The sequence below is a fragment of the Wyeomyia smithii genome, chromosome 3 (genome assembly GCF_029784165.1).
Source record: "Wyeomyia smithii strain HCP4-BCI-WySm-NY-G18 chromosome 3, ASM2978416v1, whole genome shotgun sequence".
NCBI lineage: Eukaryota > Metazoa > Arthropoda > Insecta > Diptera > Culicidae > Wyeomyia > Wyeomyia smithii.
In genome coordinates, this window is record NC_073696.1 from 121,034,097 (window position 1) to 121,049,743 (window position 15,647).

General features: G+C 37.9%; 1 protein-coding gene across 1 annotated transcript; it reads right to left on the bottom strand.

Annotated features, from left to right (window-relative positions):
- Positions 1–1,372: 1,372 nt before the first annotated feature.
- On the bottom strand, positions 1,373–2,347 carry LOC129730559 (actin-related protein 2/3 complex subunit 5-C). Its single transcript, XM_055689978.1, has 4 exons — positions 2,250–2,347; positions 2,022–2,186; positions 1,822–1,893; positions 1,373–1,747 (listed from the first exon to the last, which is right to left on the bottom strand). Exons 2-4 carry the CDS (start codon positions 2,166–2,168, stop codon positions 1,505–1,507), a joined length of 462 nt encoding a protein of 153 aa, XP_055545953.1. The 5' UTR covers positions 2,169–2,186; positions 2,250–2,347; the 3' UTR covers positions 1,373–1,504.
- Between the last annotated feature and the right edge of the window lie 13,300 nt (positions 2,348–15,647).

A 15,647-nucleotide genomic window follows, 5' to 3' on the forward strand; every position in this document is an offset into this window, starting at 1 on the left:
GAGTGTGTCGTTCAACGTTAGCTTTTATTTGAATGAAAAAGATACAACTTTAGCTATAGGAGATTCAATTTTCGAATTGGTTCCCGGCGATTGTTGTCCGGCTGTTTTCCCTCTCTGTCTGCAACTATTTACATTTACGGAATGCATTCATTAACTATTTTTAATGGTAAATCATAAACTAGATAAGCCATTGTTACAAAGTAAATATTCAACCCTTAACTTTGTTATGCAGGAATAAGGAAACTTTGCGCTGTTTGACCTTGTTTGCATCAATGGCACTTAACCTTTCAATTTAGAAAATAATAACCCAAATTGAAGCAAACAAGTCTTCTCTAGTCCTATCCAACGATATTGATTACATCGATTCACTTGAGTTGCTCAAATTTCACCTTTCTTTCCATATCCAACATTAACTAAAATTCCAAAGAAAGGCTGTAGTTCACGAATAATTACTGTACAATAAAAATCCTTTATAGTATATTTATTTTTTTCGGTAAAAAATTCATGATACATTTCTATAGGGCAATAATTGACAAACTAAATTTCTTTGAAAAATTTGTACAGAATTGCTAAGTTACAAGATTCTGAATTAAAAAATGTTGCTAACTATTCAACCATGAATTGGTATTACTAACTATTCAAAACGTCGCAAAAGTTTTGGTAACTTGAGTTCAACCCTCGAAGAGCATTGAACTTTACTCTCCCAGCCAAAAGTATTTTGTCATAGAAAACCAAGAGCGAAATTGTACTTCAGTGAGGAACCAGCGAACACTAGGACCCATCGCATTCTTTATAGTAAAAATATAAACATTTAACATCGTAACTGTACCCTTCAAACGTTATACCAGAGATAACAGGCGTGCGAGTTGCGTAAATTCAAAACTAAACTGTTAATTCCGTGGTTTTAACGAAACATTAAACCAGTGTTGTTATTAGGCAGTCAAAAAAACTTACTGATCAGAAAAATACCGCAGGACAAATAACACAGAGTATGCTCTAACTTAGACGGCTGTTATCTGTGGCTAAATAATTTCGCTTTGTGGATTGTTAACAGTAAAATATAATATAAATATTAGCAACTGTCGATTTCAAAACCAATAGACGAAAGACAGCAAACTACGCAATAGATCAATTTCTTATAAAACTATCTTCAATAAACACGAGAAAACTGAAATAAAACAAATGCGTTATTGCAACCACTTCAGTAAATTGTTACAACTTCATATCCGATTTTTTTCCTTAAACTGGGTTTATCTTCAAATCACCGTGCGGGAAAATCTCTCTCACAAAATTCCCCAGTCACATTGGACCTCCTTTACCGGAACACCTGTTCAGGTTTCTTTCAAGTAATGATTTTTAGTTTCCACATCACTTAGTTTGGCTGTGTACTTTTTAATTCACTTAAACACTTTACAATTTTTAAAACAAAAATACTCAAACAAAAAGAAACTCAGCCGTTGAGGTGTCACATCCCTCTTCGCCTGAGCAGTAATCGTTTAGGTACCTATGCTCGGGCAGTGTCGGATAATACTCGGACGATACTACCGACACCGCCTTTGGCGAATACTTTTTCATGCCAGGTGAGTAAATGACCACTCGAACCCTCGGACGGAATCTCGAATCCTCGATATATGTATTTCATCAGAACATCCCACAGTTCCGGGTCGTCAAGTGATTCGATGGCGGCATCGATCTGGGACGACTTAATGGAAAGTAGCACCTTGAGTGTAAGATTTAGGGCGTTATCCTGGATAAGGAGGTCGAACAGGGAAAAAACTAGGTCATAAAGTTTACACAAAGCAGTGGGTCGGTTGATTTTACCTTGACTTGTTGATTTTTGCACATCAGGGGAGCGTTCTGTAAAACTGTTTTTAAAGCATCGATGTTCCTACCTGTGTTGATTGAAGCTTTAAGTTAAGGAAATAGATATTTGGTCAAGTATGACTCATGAAATTATGATGAGATGTAGTAAAGGGTTCTAGATGAAAATACTAGAGGTAATAGAAACTTTTCAAAGGATATTGATTCAGAAGTGAAGTAATCTCATTTTCATCCGGAACGATCATTCCGCTGGATGCCTGGTCTGCGTCATCCTCTCGGAAGTTATCCTCATTGTATTGGTCTACGTCGATTTTGCGGAACGCTGAGCTGGAGGTGTTTTTCGCCATTTCTTATTATGCTTGGTGCTGATGCAAAAATAAATAATTAAAATATTGTCGCTAGACAAGGGTTGCAAGACAATTACACACCCAGTTTCTAAAATTACGATTGAACAAGAACATCCAAAATTCTCGATCTCGACTGTAGAGATAACAGAAAAACGTCAAACCGAAAACTATCGCTCATACACGAAAATTTGAAATTACTCATTTCTTTCTGAAGGGGATAGGAATTCTGTATCTGCACAGTTTTTACCCATTCACTCATTCGAATCTTTTATCACAGAAAACAGACTAACCAGTGTACAACCTTGAATGCATCAAAATGTGTGTGCTCAAAAAATATGTTTCAACGTAAACTAATCGACCACTACGGAAACTAAATACCGTTTTAGATCAAAGGTAATCATGTTTCCGTTTTCAAAAAGAGGCCTTAGTGTATTGGTATTGTCATACATCAATACAGTATCGGAATGCCGTACAAAAACTGGATTAAATAAAAAGTAGGAGGTTGTATCCAAGACACGACCGAATAACTGACGTAGAACTACGCACACTATTAACAAATGCATTGTTGTAGGTGTTACAATAATGAGTCAAAGTCTACTTATGCTCGCTTTGTGCTACCTCAACAGTGGGGTAATAAAGACACTGAAAACACGAGCTGTAAAAGCAGTTTCACATTCTGTAAATTAGACGGCTGCTACAGATTTAAATTGCTACTATCCAGCACAAATTGCTCGCTTGAGTTGTCAAAAAATTATTAACCTTCAAATATTTGTTTATTTGCCTTTAGAAAAGCATTTTGCTGCTCAAAATTGGATTTGCTGATGGCAACCTTTATGCTGCCTCAGTAGTGGGGCAATAAAGGCAGTCTGACGACACACGCTGAGAAGCGAGAAGAACCGCGCTGCTCCTGAGATATGGTGACCAACCACAGGGCAAGTGTTTAATTTGAAGGCAGCCACAGGCGCGACCCGCTGCTATGGTTTGTTACTGCTGAGTGTCGATATCTGCTGCTACTGCTGTCAACGTTGTGGAGGGTCCATCCAGCTCATCTTCCGACTAATGAATGTAGCTGGTTTTCCCAGAAACACGCTTTTATAGCCGAAGGGTGCTACGTAATAGGCCACGCCCTTCAGTTCAGTTGTCTAATTCTCTAATATTCTTTAGACGAATTATTCCACAATTCGCATTCGATATTTGTTTCCAGTGAATAAACACCGATGGTGCTCTCACACACGCAACGGTTTTAACCCGTATTTTATTGCGGTTTGTAACATCAAGCGATTTCGTTTGCTCGTTGTTGCGTGTTGCATCATGTTGCAACTTGGCAGCTGGGAGACGACGAAATTCTGTTAATGCTGATTGATAGAATCGACTTTATATCAGTACTGCATATTCGAATTAACTGCCTTTGTGAATGCGTTCTAACAGGGCAGTTTGTTATTCAAAATCGGTTATGTTGATCGCAGCCTTTGTGCTGTCCCAACAGTGAGGGTAAACTAAAACTAAATAAACTACAACAGAATTTGATTGCTAGGATCCCGCGAAGAATGTTTGCTTGTGTTGATGCTAGGAAATTTTCACTCTTCAATCACTTGTTTATTTGCCTTGAAAAAAGGCATTTTGCTGTTCAAAATCGGTTGCTGATCGCAACCTTTGTGCCCCAACAGTGGGGGAGTTAAGATACATGGATAACATGCACTGTGCAAGCTATTTCACCTTCTGTAAATTAGACGGTCGCGACAGATGTAACTGCTAGAATCGGCACAGAATACTTGCTTACGTTGTCAAAAATTATTAACTTTCAATGACTTGTTTATTTGCCTTGAAAAAAGGTATTTTGCTGTTCAAAATTGGATTTGGTGATGACGATCTTTATGCTGCCCCAACAGTGGGGGAATGATGGCAGTCTGGCGAGGCACGCTGAGAAGAACCGCGCTGCTACTGAGACATGGTGACCAACCACAGCGCAAGTGGTTTATTTAATTTGAAGGCAGCCACAGGCGCAACCCGCTGTTACTTCTGAGTGCTGTATCTGCTTCTTCTGCTGTCAACGTTGTGGACGGTCCGGTCCATCCAGCTCACCTTCCGACTAATGAATGTAGCTGGTTTTCCCAGAAACACTCTTTTATAGCCGAAGGGTGCTACGTAATAGGCCACGCCCTTCTTTTCAGTTGTTTAATTCCCTAATATTCTTTAGACGAATTATTCCACAATTCGCATTCGATATTTGTTTCCAGCGAATAAACACCGATGGTGCTCTCACACACGCAACGGTTTTAACTCGTATTTTATTGCGGTTTGTAACATCAAGCGATTTCGTTTGCTCGTTGTTGCGTGTTGCATCATGTTGCAACTTGGCAGCTGGGAGACGACGAAATTCTGTTAATGCTGATTGATAGAATCGACTTTATATCAGTACTGCATATTCGAATTAACTGCCTTTGTGAATGCGTTCTAACAGGGCAGTTTGTTATTCAAAACCGGTTATGTTGATCGCAGCCTTTGTGCTGTCCCAACAGTGAGGGTAAACTAAAACTAAATAAACTACAACAGAATTTGATTGCTAGGATCCCGCGAAGAATGTTTGCTTGTGTTGATGCTAGGAAATTTTCACCCTTCAATTACTTGTTTATTTGCCTTGAAAAAAGGCATTTTGCTGTTCAAAATCGGTTGCTGATCGCAACCTTTGTGCCCCAACCGTGGGGGAGTTAAGATACACGGACGGCCGCGACAGATGTAACTGCTGGAATCCGCACAGAATGCTTGCTTACGTTGTCAAAAATTATTAACTTTCAATGACTTGTTTATTTGCCTTGAAAAAAGGCATTTTGCTGTTCAAAATTGGATTTGGTGATGACGATCTTCATGCTGCCCTAACACGGGGGAATAATGGCAGTCTGGCGACACACGCTGAGAAGAACCGCGCTGCTCCTGAGACGTGGTGACCAACCACAGGGCTAGTGCTGCTGCTAAGAAAGGACGACTGCTGTTGACAACTTGTCGCTGTCCAGAACTATTATGAGCGGCTTCAGCTGAAACAGGCTCTTATATAGGCCAAACAGCATGTTTTCAATTGCAAGGTATATGATTCTGTCGACCGTGCTTGGGAAGCAATCATATAACGACCAATCAGAGGACGTAATTTTCGTTTAAACAAGGCTTGACAATTATCAATAGTACAATAGTTTGCATAATCAATCAACAGTTTTCTACATTTGGGTGGATGCGTGTATAATTTTCCAAACAATTACTGCAAAAATGTAGGAAATCTGTTGAAAACAAACCGATTTATAAGCATTTAAAAAGGGACATATTTCGTCCCCTTCTCGTTAATAGTTTTCCTATTTACATCCCTATGTGGTAGGCTAAAGAAAAACGTAGTTCTACGTCAAAAATTGAATATCGCATCCCAGCAAACAATTTCGTTGATTTACAACTTATGAAGTTATTATTGAGCGAATTTTTGCTGAACTAAAGCTTAATGAGCTGTGTTATCGTCAAATTGTTTAATGGGATCGGCTCAGCGAAGTTTCGCTAGATCGACATAATTGTAAGTATATACACAATCAATCTATCTGATTCACAAATTTTCAAATGTACATCAATGAAGCTTCGCGTAAAATATTGTTTAGATCCTCATACCGCCTATGAAATTACTCTTGTTTCACGAAGTCTTTCTATTTCTACGGATCGGAGCGTTACATAGATGCCAAAATTATAATTTTAGTAAATAAATTTATTGTCCGATTAGATTGAAGTATTTGTAATTGCATTAAAACAAAAATGTATGTATTAGATGTCGCTACTGTAGGCACAGGCTAACTCTGAACCCCAACTTTATTGCCAAACAGCCCCAAAAAAGAGATTGTTTGTCAAAAATTCGTATTTGCTTAAACGATGTCTTGTAATTTTTAAACTAACCTCTTATATTATTTTTGTTTTCTTCACACAATTAACTTAAATTACCGAGCACTCAGCGGATGAACTCAACGAAATATTTCACAAGATTATAGCAGATTTTTCGAAAACTAGCTGGCTTACGATTGATCGATGTTTTTGCTGAATATCCATCGGAACATGTGTAGAGCAACATGTCAAAAGAATCTATCTACTTTCATCGATTTTCTTGATTGACTTTTCATTTGTTTAATGGTTAAGCTAAAGTTACTATTCCCAACGTGGTTATTTTATTTAAAAAGCTAGATTAGATTCTCCGCTATCAAATGGTTTAAAGGACATATCATGAAACGTGTTTAATAAGCCGTGGCGGTTGAAAGAAACCGATCGATCAAAAAATCGATCAAAGCAGATAGATCCTTTTGACATATTGCTCTACAATTAGTGAGCTTATACATAAGAGAGAAGACATATAGCGCCCACCGTTATGGTAACTGTCACATCAAAATGATTAACGGCCATGCAAAATCAGACAATGCATCCGTTTTAATGTAACATTTTCCGTAACGGTGAGCGCCATTGTTTCTGATGTTTAGCAAAAAATCACAAGGGTTGTATGCGAAGCCACGACCGCAAGGTTGACGTAGAACTATATAAGGTTGTTTGTTGCATTACTTGTATTGAATATGTTTAAAATTTTGTGCATAAGAGGAGTTGAAGTGCCAGCGAATTTTAGTTTGCACATACATCATTGAACAGGAAAAAAAACAAACACTGCACTGTAAAAAAATTTCACGTCGAAATGAAGTGATTTGCTGTTGAACTCGCACTACTTGCCGAACATTTCAAAGTGAAAAGAAAATCCTTCGAAACATGTTAATGGAAAAAACGATGAAATCAACAGCAAATCACTTGATTTTCTGTTGTTATGTTCATCTTTTTTGATATGCTTATGTTTGAGATACGAAATGTTGGTCATTTGGATATTATCAGCTAATCACAATAAATTTAGAAGGTTTCTGTTTATTTCAGATTTTTCAATTTTATTTTACTCTAGGTTTTCAATTTGATTACAAAATGACCACTGTCGCTGTGTCGGTGCATTCGATTTCAGGATCTGTAAAAGAGTTGTTTTATTATTATTTTAATATCAAAGATTCAATAAAAAAAAATTTCCAAACAAATTTTTAATCTCTGGGGAAAATGTTCTGCTTGCGCCTTTCGCCACCGTCACTATTTTTGTTTCGTTTTATGTTTTTGACGTTTGTCAAATGGAATTGCAGCTGTAATTCAATTGATTTGATCAGTGGTGCAAATGCAAGAGATATTCATTGTAATATGATAGTGGTTTCCATTGAACAGTTTTCAACGCATTGGAAAGTGTTAATCATTGTGAATTCACCACTAAATCACTTCAATTTGCAGTGTGACGTGACGAATCGAGACAAGTGCAAAAACACTTGTAGTTATCATGGCATTTAATTACAGTGTATGCAACGCAAATAAGTTTCAACAGTCAAAGTGCATGCAGATTAAAATAACATTTTACTTTTAATTCCAACGCAAAAAAACGAAAATTTTTTTTGATTTTTTTTGACACTGAAAATTTGACGGCCCATATACTTTGAAAGCAGCATTCCAAAACGTTCGTTTGTTGTCAAAATACGGCAATTTTTCATTAGAGGGAATTTCGGCTTATGTATCTACTGTTGCTTGCTACTGCACACAGGCAGCTTTCACTAGAGGAAGTGCCGCTGCACCAGTTGGCCCCAATATCGTTGCTGATACCACGCTGCCACAGCTGCTGCTGCTTAGTAAGGATTGTTGTAGTTGCTGTCTAGAACTAATATGAGCAGTTTCGGCTGAAACAGTCTCTTATATAGGCCAGATAGTACATTCCGAGTTACTAGGTCTATAATTCTGTCGACCGTGCTTGGGAAAGCAATCATATAATGGCCAATCAGATCATTCGAAATTGTCCATTTTCAATAATATTGCTTGTCATATTAGGTTTTACAATTTTTAAGGTTTGATTATGCGATGTTATGTTGGCTTACGAATTTCAGTAGGCGACTAAGAATCAACTTTTCGAACAACTTAGAGATGCACGATAATAGGCTGATGGGATGATAGTTTCATAGTTGGTAGGGTCCTTGCCGGGTTCACTTTAGCTAACTTCCAGCGATACGGAAAGTAGCTGAGCTCTAGACACTTAATAAAGATCGCTGCCAGGTGTTCGAAAAATTCTCGACTCAAGTTTTTCAACTCAAGGTTAAGAGAGGTTAAGTTCGACACCGGGAAGTGGTTCGAGCTGAGTTCTTGGTGAACAACCGGGTCGGTGATGTTGTCCATATTGGAGACAACGTTGCCAGTATGCCAGATATATCTGGATTTTGCCAGATATTTGTTTGCGCGCCAGACAAACAGAATCTACCAGATACTTGAAAATGAGACAGATTTTTGCCAGATTTCATCTACGTCATCTGCAAAAAGATCGTCATTGCGAGACGGGTCGTCGTAGGCCTTTACCTACCTACAAAACCGGAGAGAGCAAAAAAAAGGTCTTCACTTTAAATTTTGTCGGGAATTTCATTCGACAATGAGTGCCTGATTTTTGCCAGACTTTTTATTTTCGTTTTGCCAAATTTTATTTAAACGTTAGTGGCAACGCTGATTGGAGATCTGCTCAACCGGGTGGGAGCGACGGGACCTAGGATGTTGTAGTGGCCTACTTGTAGGTCGTTGAAGAGGATCAGGCCGTTTTGGTTGCGTCGACTGTTGCCCCGGGCTTGGTGTTTTGCGTTGAGGTCACCCGCAATGATGAACTTCCCCTGCCTCCTAGTCAGTTTGATGATGTCGCTTTTCAGGTTCGTTGCCGACCCGTCCCTTATGAGCGGCTTCGGCTGAATCAGGCTCTTATAAAGGCCAAATAGTAAATTTCAAATTGCAAGGTCTAGGATCCTGTCGACCGTGCTTGGGAAGCAATCATATAACGACCAGTCAGAGCTCGAATTTTTTGTTTTGACAAGGCTTGATAATTTTCAACAGTACAATAATTTGAATGATAAAACTACAATTTTCTGCATTTGGGAAGAATCTTAGAAGATTTTCCTATTGCTGCAAGAACGAAGGAAATCCACCGAAAACTAACCGATTTGTTAGCTTAGCATTTTAAGATTTCTCTCGCATCTTGTTAAACATTTCATATGTAACATTTCAATCATGTATAGCGATTTGAATAACCAAAACATATGTTTAACAGTTAGTCCATACATTTTCTGTCAAATTAACGTCAACGCAACGCAAACGTATGACTGGCCGCTCAGTGACTACGAATCTTATTATTTGGCTATTGATTAAGGTATACTTAAAGATGTATTTTGCATGCCGTGAATGTGAATGTAGTGAGTATTACGCTGTTGACAGCTGCGAACGTGGTTGCTCTCTCCAAAACAGTACCTAACTGGTTATAAGTTTTTCTTAGCATCTACTGAACCGATTTGTTTGAATTTTTTTTAGATTGAATGAATTATCTTACTTGCTACACAACGGTTTTTGAAAAATCCAAAAATTGCCGCAATGGCGGCCATTTTAGTAAAAAAAAATTTTGTTCATGAAAAATCGTTATTTAAAAAATCATACACACTCAATTTAGCTCGGCAAACTTCCCAACAGCTGATCGAGCTCGGCGTTTTTTACGCGGATGTCAGCAATACATTTCGACAAACATTCGGCAAATATATCGATCCACCGTAAGCCAGCAAGCATTGACATTTCATTTGCTGAAGTTCTTGAAAACTTTGCCGTAAACTTGTAGGATATTTCGCTGACATTATCAGCTGTTAAATTCTTGGCAATGAAATCTAAGTGTGTAAAACATTGAAAAATTCAGATATTGAAAAACGGCTATGTATCTTACCATGAAAAAACATGGTTTTGGGAAAAACGCTGTCAACAGCGTAATACTCATTGAATTTGCACCCACGATACGCAAAATTGACACGAAATACTTGAAATCTGTAAGATGCAATACAAAAATAAATATATCACAATATTCATTGGTTTGTGCCAACGTAAGTACCCCGATAAAACTCACGGAACGCGACGAGAGACAGGGCACAACACTTATTGTTCTTACAAAACATAAAAAAGGAATTTAATTTACCTTTTTAGTCGACCGGTTTCGGGCACAGTCTTGCCCATCAGCTGGACAATGTTCGACTAGTTGCGTATAGTCAGCGTTGCCACTAAGTTTTGAATAAAATCTGGCAAAACGAAAATAAAAAGTCTGGCAAAAATCTGTCACTCATTTTGGGATAAAATTCCTGGCAGAATTGAAAGTGATGACCTTTTTTTGCTCTCGCAGGGTGTAGGTAGGTAAAGGCCAGGCACGGCCCATCTCGCATTAATGACCTTTTTGCGAGATGACGCGGATGAAATCTGGCAAATATCTGGCTCATTTACAAATATCTGGCAGATTCTGAGGTTTATCTGTTTGTCTGGCGCGCAAACAGAAATCTGGCAAAATCCAGATTCATCTGGCACAATGGCAACGCTGCGTATAGTAGTTGTTATTTTCTAGATATCACAATTTCACCACTGTTAAGGCAGAGTCTATGTTTAAGAGTCCCGCAAAGATGAAACCAAAGGAACCAAATCAGTGTCAAACGAGGGTACCAATCGAGCAATGTAAATAAACAAGGTGATAATGTTAGGAGTGGATGAAAAGTGTTGTAATTGAGCGTAATAAAGAATATGTGTTTTTCCGAAGTTTTACTTACACATTTTAATCCAACATTAAACCTGTACACTGATTCACTTAAATTTAACAAAACATCACCGGTGTAATCTTTCCAAACTGTGTACCTTGTGAAGAATTTCAAAAAATGATATTCGCTTATGCATGGTGAAAAACAGAACTGTATAGTTCTTTGCAACAAACGGCACAAAAACTGTGTTGCCGAAACGATAGATTTTCTCTTCGCGCGACTCTATATACCATAGACTCTGTGTTAAGGTATGTTTAGACTATTTCACGAGCAACATGTCAAAAGGTCGTAAGTAACATTCACTGCATTTCGAAAAAATAAACATTGATAATTGGGATGATGGAATCAAGTCTTATTTAAAAACTTTTCATTCTTTTAATGAATATACTTTAAAAAATGAACACGAATGAGTTGCAGAGGTGCGCTTCGACAGAATTGAGTATTTATTAGTTTTTAGCTGTAAATTGAAGGAAAATGCTACTTACGACCTTTTATTTCTAGTCAGGCGCATTCGACATAGATTATACGTCCTTTTGATAGCTAGGTGAACAGATACGACGTTTAAAAAAATCCTAGATCGCAGGGAACCGTGCAGCACCGTAAACCAGCGAAGTGAAAAGCACACTTGTATAATTCAGCTGCTAAATAACAAAATTTATTGTAAACTACCTTTCGAAATTTGTTTAGTATTCTTGGACACATTCAAATAATCAAAGAAAAGTAAAATATTAGGAATCAATATACGGTTTTTTATTCAGTATAATCTATAGAATCCAGATCATTATCGAATTCATCTTTTACTTCATTTTGCTTCAACTTTCGCCCCCGCTTTGGAACAGCTAACGATTGGAGGAATGTTTTTTAATATTCTTTTTGACTTATGTATGGCAAAAGACTTCTCAAATCCTCGAGTTTAGCAGTAGGTAGCGGAGTGGGGCTTGTTTCTATTGGGGGCAAATTGATTTTCACTATGCTATTGATGTCATGATCTGAGGGAATTAGTCGAACAGTTTTAAATTCCTCTGCAACATTATACTTTATGGCAACGACTCCTGGACACTCTGTACTGTAACTGAACACCATCATTTCTTTGAAACAAAGCTTCTCTCCAGTTTAAGTGCTTTGAATTCCGATTGGTTTAACTCTATAACTGTAAACGGAACTGATCGATGAACAGCCGCAATAAAAATCGCCCAATCATGTGGCGTTTCGATGTCAATAACAGTTTTTTTCTTAGCACGTTCAATTGCAGAGTGCACTGTATCAACTTCCATGTGGGAATGTCCAGTTTTCATCAGCTTGTGATTTATGATAATTTTCCTGCCTTTCAGTGCTAACATTTCGATATGGTAGCAAAACATAAATACGATGTTTTTATTTAAATTTTGGCCACCACAGCGATCGCTGTAATAATTGATTGTTTTCACAAAATCAGGTACTGCCTCCAAATCTAGTAATGAACAAGATCCAACTTCTTGAGAGCCACGACGCGCTTTGGTTTCATCCCAAAGAAAGCACGTTGCAGAGTTCACTCCACAATGTGTCTCAAACATCGTTAGGTTGAGTGTGTATAATTGTCTGGCATAAAATGCTTGGCCACACGTCAAACTAGGTGTCGGCAGCTGCTTTTGCAGATCGAATGATACTTAGATAACGCAATATCTCTTTTTTCTCATCATATACACGCTTTGCGGCAGTCTGATGTTGCTCGTATATTTTTCTTGCGTCATTATACGTATATTTTTCTTGCATCGTTAGACGATCACATTCTCCACAGGTGTCGACTTTAGGAGTCCTAAACCCTAAATTAATCGTTTTGAATATCAAGCGATATGTGTTATAAGAAACAGTATTTAGGCAAAAATCCGCACACTTTTCCACATACATCTCGTACATGATTTGAACGTTTGGGTCATTAGAAAGATATAGCCGATTGGAGCGCTCACGAGAATAATGACTTGAATAAGCTGGAAAAGAGCGAATGTGGTTTTTGATAAAGTTAACATGGTCCTTATCAATCGGAGTTCTGTTTCGGTTGTTCACTCGTTGGTCATCGCTTGCAATCATTTGACAGGAAGTTTTACGTGCCAGACCACGTATTTTTTGATCGCCAATATCAAACGTTGCAACGAACATAGATTTGCAAACTTTGACGGTTCCATTAACTGCTGGCAACGAATAAGTACGGCTGTATCTGCGCCGAGAGTTGATGACCTGTGAATAAGATTGAGCCATAGTAGTCTCAAAACATTAAATACAAAATATTCAACTATTCATACCTTGGGTCTCTTTGTTTCAGTAACCGCTATGTGGTTCGCCAAAAATTGGTTCTGTCCAGAGAGTTTTAATCGAAGTAAATGTTTTAAAAGAAGGTTACGGGTTTCGACATTATATTTTTCGCTGCATTTCAGTCGACATCTACAAGCCGGTCGTATGCGTCTTTTTGGTACAACAGTACCATCTTTGCGGGTGTATTTTATTCCCTTTTCCTTTCTGCCCCTGTTCGTCACTTTAGGATTGCCAGTGCGGGTCTTAAGAACAATCGCTTCCTTGTCTAGATCATCCAAGCAATGAGCACTAATATTTGCTTCTTCATCATCACTAATCTTATATGGCTCAAAATATTCAAAAATAGAAAAATCGTTTAATAATATAGTATCACCATCTTCAACGCTATCATCATCAATCATTCCATCATCAGAATGTATATTGTCAGCCTCTTCCATTGTTACAGGAGCTGTTTGTTTTATACCCAAATCTATGGGTTCATTGCAACCACATTTATCGTCCTTGAGGCTCGAGTTCTAAATTGTTTCCATCCCCTAGGAGGCTTGCAGAAAAATCCAATGTACTGGCAAATGACAAATCTATTGTTTCTTTGCGGATGGGAGTCGATGTTAAAACCTCCTTTTTTTTAATCGGCTCTTCATGGCCAGATAGATAATTGCAATTTTCACAACAGTTCATCGGACGATCGCAGTTTGTGCTATTTAAAATTTGTTGTGGAGGTGCTCGATCTAAAAAATTACCAATGATTAGAATAAGTAGACAAGCTGAAAAATGAATACTACCTGCCAACGAACGTTTTTTATTACTTAAAGAAGACAGCGCGGAACAAATATCTTTACCGTTAGCGGTGTTTACAGTATACGTTTGAGTTTCGCTGATACGCAGCTGGGAACAATTGGATAAACGTAAAGGTAGGCTGGGTGACGAAAGGTTTTCCGAATGACTCGAAAGTGATCTAGTCGACTCAAAGTCTGTTGCCACTTCCTCGTAACAAGCTACAGTAGGTACCTTCTCCAAAACGGGAGATTGTGTGCTTGAACCAGAAAGATTCAGAAGCGCATCGGCAGCAGCTAGAAAATAATCATAACTTACCACTAACGTTCGACGTTTTTTGTACATTTTTTAAAAGTTTCGCATTTTCCCAGTCGATGGCATGGCTGCATTCTTATGCTCTCGCAGTCGCATTTTGAATTTTTGTCGTGTTTGTCCAATGTAAACCGCGAAGCAGTTTTTGCAGGGGATTTGCTAGATACCTAAAACACAGGCTAAATTGCACAACACTAAACATTCACAACACCCATAATTGTAGAGGGACTGTACTGTGTGAAATTTTTCTTTTGTAACTGGTAGGGGTCAAATCCGCCGCAAAACTTTGTATTTTCTCCTGATACCGAGACTTAACACTGTAACGCATCAACAGAAAACATATTCTATCATGCCATTCTTTTAACAGAGAACATTTTTTATCATTTTATTTTATAATTCCGATTAATAACGAAAAATAAAACTTACTCAGCATATTCTACATTCATTTTCGCCTGCCTGTCAAATTTTGTGTGCCCCGCAGACCACTAATACACATACACTTTGGCTAAAGCTCTATAGCTCATGCATGAGGCTGTTATAGTGAAAAGAGAGAAAAGTCGTCAGTATAGTGTCGTTCTCCAGTCATTTTCCTAAGCTTGGTCTGCGGGGATACATTCCAAATTTGTATGGAACCGCGTGAAAAAAGACTGATTTTGATAGATTTAATATAATCTTTTTGTCTTGTTATTCAAGCATGGAAAAAAGATTTTTGCTGCATGTTTGAACATTTGTTAGGTATTAGGCATTATTCCAGTCCGATATTACACTTTGTATAAAGCGAACAACCGTACTAGGTTAGTTGAGGAACCCCACCAGCCAAACACGTCCCGTGAGTTTTTTTCATCCCGATAAAAAGAGATGACCCGTTCGATTTTTTATCCGATAGTTTGAATGCTAGGCTGCGAAGTTTTTCTCGTGTAATGCCAAGACCATACTAGTTTATTTGGAGACAAACTTTCCAGTGATGAAAACTTTGGTGAAAATTCCTTTCCACTCGTTGCTCAGCATTTTCGATAGTCTCTCCTGGTCCGCCGTCACCAGGCGCAGTTCAACACCGCGTGTTGAACCTCTTTGAATCAAAACATCATTGGCGCATTGCTTTTAGATTGATCAACATTTTTCGGCATGTCCCAACTTCTACAACTTTGATCCCTAGCACACACCAATTAAATTCAGTGAAACATAAATGATAAAACTATTGATTAATTGTTTAAAAAATATATGTTTATTAGATTACGTCGGTTAGTATTTAATACTTATTTTTTGGCCTACTTTGATTCTTTTACTCTAAAACTTTTATTTTATTTTCTAAACTTACGTTTTGACTATATAATACCTTGAAACAAATTGACTAAGCAACTGCAATATACTCAAAAAAGAATAGAATGGTTCTTATTCTGATCCGCGGCTAATTTTTAATGCATTTTACTTGCGAGAC

What these genes read in the sequence shown, in the direction of transcription:
- LOC129730559 (XM_055689978.1), bottom strand. Translation starts at nt 2,168, where the DNA reads ATGGCGAAAAACACCTCCAGCTCAGCGTTCCGCAAAATCGACGTAGAC. An exon ending in TTACTTCACTTCTGAATCAA is followed by an intron (nt 1,894 to 2,021) that starts TATCCTTTGAAA and finishes TCAATCAACACA; the next exon opens with GGTAGGAACATCGATGCTTT. An exon ending in GCAAAAATCAACAAGTCAAG is followed by an intron (nt 1,748 to 1,821) that starts GTAAAATCAACC and finishes CTCCTTATCCAG; the next exon opens with GATAACGCCCTAAATCTTAC.